General features: G+C 41.5%; 1 protein-coding gene across 2 annotated transcripts in view; it reads left to right on the plus strand.

Annotated features, from left to right (window-relative positions):
• Window positions 1-5030, plus strand: part of SIK2 (salt inducible kinase 2) — a 57999-nt gene extending 52969 nt beyond the window's left edge. For both annotated transcript variants that reach the window (XM_086766151.1, XM_086766152.1), the window contains exon 15: window positions 1183-5030. In XM_086766151.1, coding sequence (XP_086622277.1) covers window positions 1183-1771 — 589 coding nt within the window. In that variant the 3' untranslated portion in view covers window positions 1772-5030. The remainder of the gene's footprint in view (window positions 1-1182) is intronic.
• Window positions 5031-8235: the final 3205 nt, after the last annotated feature.

Consider the following 8235-nt stretch of genomic DNA (forward strand, 5'->3'; position numbering starts at 1 on the left):
CTGCAGTCATTTATGTATTTCCTGTCTCATTCCCATGACCCAATAATTTTACAGTAAACTAAATCAACTTTTTCTTGTCATATAAGATTAGTTTGGAAGTGACACTCCTCTGAAAAAGTTAAAGAGTGAATAATTTAAAGTGTCTCCTTATAACTGTATGTATTATAGTAGATAAAATTTTAATTGAAAGTTAAAGGGCTGTAAGCTCTTTATGACCTCTTTTGGTAATCGTTAAACAAGTAAGCAAGATAGATACAAAAGGCAGTTACTATCCCTGAGTTTTGCTAAAGAATCACTGAAAGAGAAAGAAATATAACCTAGCTACATGGTGTCTAGAACAAAAAGACTGCGGTAAGAGGTATGAAAATACTACTTCATTTAAAGAATGCACAAAATCTACAATTACTTTTTAGCTTATGGCCACTCCTGACAACTGTAGAGTTGATTAATCCTAACCAAAGACTTACCTAACAGCACTGAGAGCAGCTTGGTGTGCTGCTTTAAGAATAGGAGGTCTGCATAGAGAAATAAGCTGGGAAGCAATAGATTCATTTTCTGAACACTGTCGGCTTACGTCAGCAGTAGGTTTCTTATTTCTGCATGCTTTGGGAATTGGCTGGCAGGAAGCCTCCACTCTGTTGTATCACAGGAATTTGTCATAGGTAGCTATAAACCTTGCTTTGTGTTGTAAATTCTTACTGTTCTGTAAAGAGTCAAAACCATGGAGTTTCATAGAAGTTCATGGGGAGCAGTGCAGTACAGAGAAAAAGAACATGGGGGGAAGGAGACTGTTCATTTCCATGAGCAGCCAGCGATACTCAAGTCTTCAGCTCTCAAGTTCCATAGAGCAGTGAATAGCAGACAAAATACAAATACAATGCATCTTATTCGTAGCAAACAAAATTAAACAATACATGGGGTTAACTTTATTCCACAGGAAAAATTCCCTAGGCGATTAAAAAGGTTATCAAAAGGAGGTCTACAAACACATCCTCTGCACGTTTGCTGAAAGGTGAAGACTGTCATCTGCTGTAAAATTTAGTAAACCAGATTGCCCAGGAGTTTCCCAATTCTGTACTTTACTCCTTGCTGGAACTATTTGAGTGACTAGCACGCAGGACTCATGCTAGCGCCTTACAACTTGAAACGCAAAAATAATTGCTGTTTATGTCCTTGATTCAGGCTGCATCAGAAGCGACTGTTTCTCCAGAAGCAGTCCCAGCTACAGGCCTATTTTAACCAGATGCAAATAGCTGAGAGCTCATACCCAAGGTCAAGTCAACTGCCACTTTCACGTCATGAGGAGCAACAACAACAGCAGCAGCAGCAATCAACCCAGTTCAGCTTGCAGCAGCCCCTGAGCCCTGTGATGGAGCCTTCCTCAGAACAAATGCAATATGACCCCTTCCTCAGTCAGTACCAGAAGGTACAGCTGGATCCACTGCCACCCTCCCAGATCACCAGCTCATCACGGTTGTCATCACCAGTCCAGGTGCAGCAGCCGCCACAGTCCTTACAATACTCCTATCAGACTTGTGAATTGCCTGTTGTCACCTCTTCTGAGCCAGACTACCCAGACCAATGCCAGTATTCCATGGACCCAGCACAACAGAGCAGCGTAGCATTGCCTGACAGCCAGAGCAGCTCAGCATCTCCTGAGTCCCAGCCAAACTATGATGCATTAACCCTCTCTGAATTGCCTGGACTCTTTGATTGTGAAATGATGGAGACTGTAGATCCCCAGCACAGTGGCTATGTCCTGGTGAATTAATATCATGAGGTGACTAACATGAGAGTGGAAGACAGGACAAATGGAGAAGCATGTCAATTTTTGGTTTTTGTTCCTACCCCAAAGTTCATGGTAGTTTTTCAACCCTTGAATTAACAGGAGAAGTGAAAATCCACCTGATTGGAAAAACAAAACAAAACAAAACAACAGGAGGTGGTGAGAAGCGTTTGGCCACTAGCTCCTCTTGCTGGTGGCAGGGGCTAGAGAACAGATAGTATAGTTTCATCCCACAAAGAACTGGTTTGCAGAGAAGGAGGCAAAATGAGCGAATTTTAAAGGAAGGAAATAGCCCCTTCTAAAAAAATTGGGGAGTTTGTCAGCATTCATTTAACATTCACTTGGAGAAATGAAAGTGAGTGCGCGTTGTATTGTACTTCTTGGCAATAAAAGCAATAGTTTTCATTGAAATTCAGGGTAGATTTTGGTCCGCGCTGATAGCGACTGTAATACTCTTCAAACAGTAGCATGAGGTGGAATTAAACGAAAGTTGCACTTTGGCATCCAATTGCTGATTAAGCTACTGATCTGGAACTACTCCTTGGTAAGTCTCTGAGATCACTAGGCATCTCAGGCAGCCTCCACTTGTAAACAGTATTTCCCAAGCCTGCTGAGGAATTCTTAATTGTCTACTAAAGGAAGCTTCTTAATCTCTAAGTGACATCTTGACTTTGTCAAAAGATACCTGGAACGGACACAGGGCACCACAGTGGTTTGTAGAGACCTCTGGGATGGGGATCAGAATATTAAAGGGTAAAGGATTAGCTAACAGAGAGATAGAAGGTAAGAAGTACAATGAAAAAAATCAAGAGCTGCAGCCAATGGCATTTTAAAAAAATAATCCAAAAAAATAATCCACCTGGGTGGCTTTTGAACTCAGCCCTTTTAGCAGGCAGGCCTTTGTGGATGGCTCGGTCTTGGAGAAGTTCTGATCACTGGAAAGGATCCATCTGTCCTTCTGTTGCATTTTAAAAACAAGCAAACAAACTGTGTTTTGAAGTTGCAGTATGTGTTGCTGGTGGTTTATTGAGCTTTGTATATTTGGACAATTATTTAGGGTTTTAGAACTTAAGGATAAAAACAATGAGCTTAAAACAACCCCTGTGAAGTGATAGTGCTGTGCCTTTTTCAGTTCTTTATCAGCCTATATGCTTTTTTCTGAAGAAAGTAGACAATACCCCATTTATATCCTTGCTATAGCCAAAGTCCCTTCAGAGCACACGTTCCACCATGTGGAACATAATGTTTAACTTTCTTAGCGTTTTGATTGCTCATGTATATATAACATTGAAAGTATTACAGCAATATTTAGCATCACAAACTGTTGATGTATCAACCATTTCAAGAAATACTAAACTCAACAAGCAGTTGTGTCTCCAGAACTTTCAGTCATGAAATGCAACTCATAGGAGGATATTTAGGAATCTGCAGAAAGTTTAGCTCTCTAGTCTGGGTTTGCTCTGTAGCCTTTAAGTATTGCGAGACATTACAGGATGATAGACAAACGCGGCTCACAGCTAGAGGGTTCAGCCCTTTTCTGAGCAAACGTTAAGCACAATTGCAGTTTTATTAAAGCACAAAGAATAGCAGAGAAACTGTGCTGATCACATCTGTAGAAAACACCACTGTTTGCTGGAAAGTTTAGTGAGCTAAGGTCTTAGATACTAAAACTAATGAGGGTGTAGTCACCAAACTCTAAGTCTGGGTATTCAGGGCATATGGTCACTTAAAAATGAAATGGGTTAAACAGCTAGCAGAAGGAGGAAACCAGCAAACAAAGTTCTTCTAGTATTTGTCGAATCACAGAGCCTACCAGGCTAGAAAAAGGAGGTCTCAAAGCTGCTCTCTTTTCCTTCACTAGAAAGGTGGATAATCAGCCAGCATTTACAGCAATAAGACTGCATTTAAATGTGGAACAGTAGGACTTCAGTCACTGCATTGTAATCTGCGTGAAGGAGGGAAGGGTTTAACGAGTGACAGAAGGCACCTTGCTTCCTGTATACTACCATTAGAGAGGCAACTCCTGTTGCTGTGTAGCCTGCTCTGATACTGGTCCAGTTGTGCAGCTGGACTCAATCCGTAAGTGCTCAGCTTCTACCTCTGATTCCCAAGGCGTCAAGCAAAGGAGAGTTTAAAGAACAGGGATCGTATCCACACACTACTTACATGATGCAAGATAAAGAGGGCTAGAAAGCTTTGCTTCAAAGAGCTAAGATAGAAAAGGTTTTTATTTTGTGGCTTCCCTTCAAAAGGAAACTCATCTGAAACAGTAAATAGTTACGGAACACAGAAACCCCTGTGACACCTTAAGTAACTAACGAAGGGAAACAGCTTGACAAATACTGCAGCGTAACAGGCTAGGCATTTCACTGCTGCAGAAAAAGAAAGGGAGGCAACAGAGTCCTGTTCTGTCATTCCTTCTTCCCTACCCCACGGCATAATAAACACTTTCTGGAATTTTAATATCTGACCAAGCACTCGAGGAAGTATGCGGTGAAAACTGCTACCAGGACACACAATACCTATGGAGACAGGCCCAGTTCTGCTCCAGGAGCTGGGTTACTGCCATAACTATAACCACTTCCTTCCCCATCCAACTCCAGGATACTGTAAATTTCAGGACTCAAAGATAAAAATAATTCTGTTCTTGAGCTCTGCAATTCATTTATCAGGATGTGCCAACTAGTCAAAGCTCATTTGAGCTTTGCAGTGCTGGTAAGGGGGAAGTTACAGTGGTTTTTAATGTAGTCTAGACTGACTCTTCCCCTCAACCAAAAGCATATTTAACATTTCGTGTAACTTCCTTTAAGCCAATTAGAATATAAGGCTTTAATGCCTTCTAATATGGCAGAGTACCCGTTGGGCACTGCTCATACTACTTTGAAGTGACTTTTTTGTTCAAGTCTATGTACGTCTAAGATTAGAGAAACGTGTACACTACTGGTAGAGTAATTACTAGCTTTATTATCTTGTATTACAGACTCCTTTGAAGAGACTTTGGTGTGATGTATATGGGGTAAAAAATTTCATATGGAGAAAAGTGCAATATGTGTGTGTGTGGTACGTTCTTTAATGTATTTTTTTAAGGAGTTAGAGGGTTTAGTCTCTGCTTTGGGATAAATGCACTAGTTTTGTGAGCTCCAGTTTAGCAAGTTCATCTGTAGTATTTACATGCAACTGATATGCTGGACTCTGTAAAGCAATTACAGTGTATTAATACAAAATAAAGAATATGTGCATTTCATTTTTAAATATCTAGTGAGCTAAAGCAGCCCCTGCCATTGTGTTCTTCGCAGCCTCTTTATGGAGGCTATTTTCTCTCCAAGGCACCAAGCTACAAAGGACAAAAAAAGAAAATGAATGTCTACTGCAAAGGCTGGATTTTTCTAGACTGAAGTTTGCTTCCTATCATTTTGACATACTTGGGTGTGAATGGTTGATACTACTCATTTTTCAAGGCAAATATGAAGGGACAAAGAAAAAAAGAAAAAAGCTGTGTTTGTTCACTGCCTACTATGCCATGGAATATCAAACACTTCAGGAGCATGCCTCCAGCACAGGCAAGGTCATCTGTCAGTGCTGTATCACCTTGACTTGGAAAGAGGAAAGTTGTTCTCTAAACTACTACCATTTTTGACATTTTTCCCACATTAATCGGTATACACTGTCCAACAGGTGATACAAAAGCAGTTTAATGCCGATCATACAATGCTAAACCATAGGAACACTGTGTGAAGGGCATGGGGGTTTGGGTACTGCCTGAGGGACTCCATCATCATTTCCCTAATAACAAAATCACAGCATGCCACCATGTCATCCCATGCTCCACTGAGAAGTACCAGTCCGAAATGACCAGAAAAAGCACTTACAGAGAGAGCTGCTTGGGATCAGAATAGTTACCTCACAGAAAGAAATTAAATTTTTCTTTTAGACATCTAGTGGAACAGTGTCCCCAAGACTCCAAAGTTACTGTGAAATTTCTTGAGGTTAGATTTTTTCATCTGTCTCCTGTTACATCAAGTGCAATTTAAAAGAGATGATTGTGTTCACCAGAAAGATCTGCTTACCTGCTTTTCTAACTTTCCACATTATCTTTACTTATAAAAACATTCCTTCTCTGTACATCTACAATATTTGTTTTAGCAGCTCTGCAATGCAAAGCAGTTTGGGACAGGATGAGGCAACATCAAAAAATTAAATCAAATCTTTGTTGGGAAAAACAAAGCTTCTCATTTTCTCACTAGAAGAAACAGACCCAAATGAAAACATTGTCCTAAACTCTTTAAATTAGATCTCCTTCCTCTGTAGCGAAAGGCGGGGGGGGGCCCACAGGGAGAGGCAAGGGGAAAGGGATAGGTCTTTGTTACAGCCATTCTGGATAGCATAGGAGCAGTTGTTAGGGAACTGAGAGCAGGTTTTTTTTTTTTTAAGTTACTTTCCACTGACTTTTAATTCTTCATAGAAAAAAAACCAATTGGATTAGTACAATCTAACGCTATAGATATAGTTATACCATGCAGTGTCACTTACAATGGTTGTATTTCCATAGGCGTACAGGACTGTATGTATTAGATGGTAATAGGTGTCAGTACCACATGGAGAGTTTACTGACTGTTCCCAACTTAAGAGTTTTGGAAAGGTACTCATGCAACACTAAGTTACAACTAGGTCCTACTGAGCTAGTTATACCACAGTTGCCCAGAGTCTGTATTTCTGCAGGCCACATACACGCAGAGTTTAAGGCAGACAAAGGATCGAGGCACTGCATGGGACACCGCAGTCTGTTGTACAGACTGGAAAACTTTGTGCCACAAAGTTGTTACAGGACTTTCCACTTTCATTAATAGAAGACTCATTCAAAATTACTGAAGAGGAGATCAAGAAACAGTAGGCAAAGTTGTGGAAAATGTTTCTTCTGTGGAATCAGAAACAGTAAGATTACCCATGTTTTCCCACTCTCTCACTTCTCTGCTCGGACAGCAAGTTTGAATTGGCCTGTAAGAGACCTCCTGGAAAGAAATGCCCGACTCTCGAGCATAGAACAAGATATAGATATTCATTAATTGCATCCTGTTAACTACTTTTCTTAAAACCTTTTACCCTGATCTGAGGTATAATGACTTACTTTGACTTAGCCTAAGACAATCTAGGACTTTCCTCTTAAGAGAGAGGCTTCTTTCCTTTCGAACTGTAAGCAACAGCAGTGAGAAATTAATCTTGCTCTGTTGCTTGAAGCACTGCACCACTGTCCTGTTGAGGGTGAAAACTGAAAGTGAAACATATCTGTTCTCTGGTAATTTAGGCAGAAAGTTTACATTCACAGAGGGAATGGGCAACTCCAGAAGACGCCCTGTGGAAAAGCAAAATGCTATGCTCTTCACAGAGGGAGCAGAGACCAGAAGATAAGTAAGAAGGAAAATGTTAGTTATTCTGTAACATTTAGGTTCTTCTGTAACAATAGGACTGCAATAACAGTTAAATGACACAAAAGGTCATGGGCGGGGTGTGTGTGTATATGTGAAAAAGAAATCTTGATAGCTCTTTTCTCAACATCACTAGCAACCCTCTTGTGACTCTCAGGGTTTATTGAGGAAACCCTTTGTCCAATAGGAAGACAAGTGTGATGCTCAGAGATGTGTAGTACCCAGCAGATTGACCTGTCTTCCCACACTGAAACTGTCCCTATAGCACTTGTGTAGTGACCTCAGCTATAACCGGGTATAACCAGCTGCAGCTGAGCAGTTAGTGTGACGCTCTGGGACACAAAACACTTTGCAACAGAATTAGGAGCTTGGTTTGTAACAGCACCAGCCAACTGACTGATCATCTTCCACATTCCCACGAATCAGAAGAGCCGAGAAGCCGTTAGACTGCACACCCAGACAGGGTACTAGTAATGCTGTGCCTTAATGCCACACCAAGCTTGACACATTCAACGTATCCCTTGTGGCTGCTTTCCCACATACCCTGCTCCTCTGCCGACTCCTAAAACTCCTGGTACAGTCTTAGGCAATGATCCAGGCGAGAAGGGTGAAGCACCACATCTGCCTGCATGCCCTGCTTAACCAGAGTCAGCCAGAGATCACAGGACGACTCAAGCTGCACGCAGATAGGGCCTGTTAGCCACTCCTTCCCCAAGAGCACCACAAACAGGCTACATACAGGGCAGGAAAAAAAAATTGCTGATGCACTTTCCCATACGGACAGTCTTTCATTGCTAGCAGTCAAAAGCGAAACCAGAGAAGGTCACACCTTAAGGGGTTACCTCAACTAACCTTACATGCTGTCTGGAAGACACCCCTTTCCCCCCTTAGCAAAAGCTAAGCCCTCCTTATCCCAGTGGAGACAGGAGAAAGCCCTCCCCCTCACTGGGATAAGTTCTGACTTACAGACTAGGTCAGAGCCTTTAAATCCCTCGCAGAGTTGCAGAGCACAGCATTTCCCCGCTG

The sequence above is a fragment of the Chlamydotis macqueenii genome, chromosome 24 (genome assembly GCF_036417535.1).
Source record: "Chlamydotis macqueenii isolate bChlMac1 chromosome 24, bChlMac1.mat, whole genome shotgun sequence".
NCBI lineage: Eukaryota > Metazoa > Chordata > Aves > Otidiformes > Otididae > Chlamydotis > Chlamydotis macqueenii.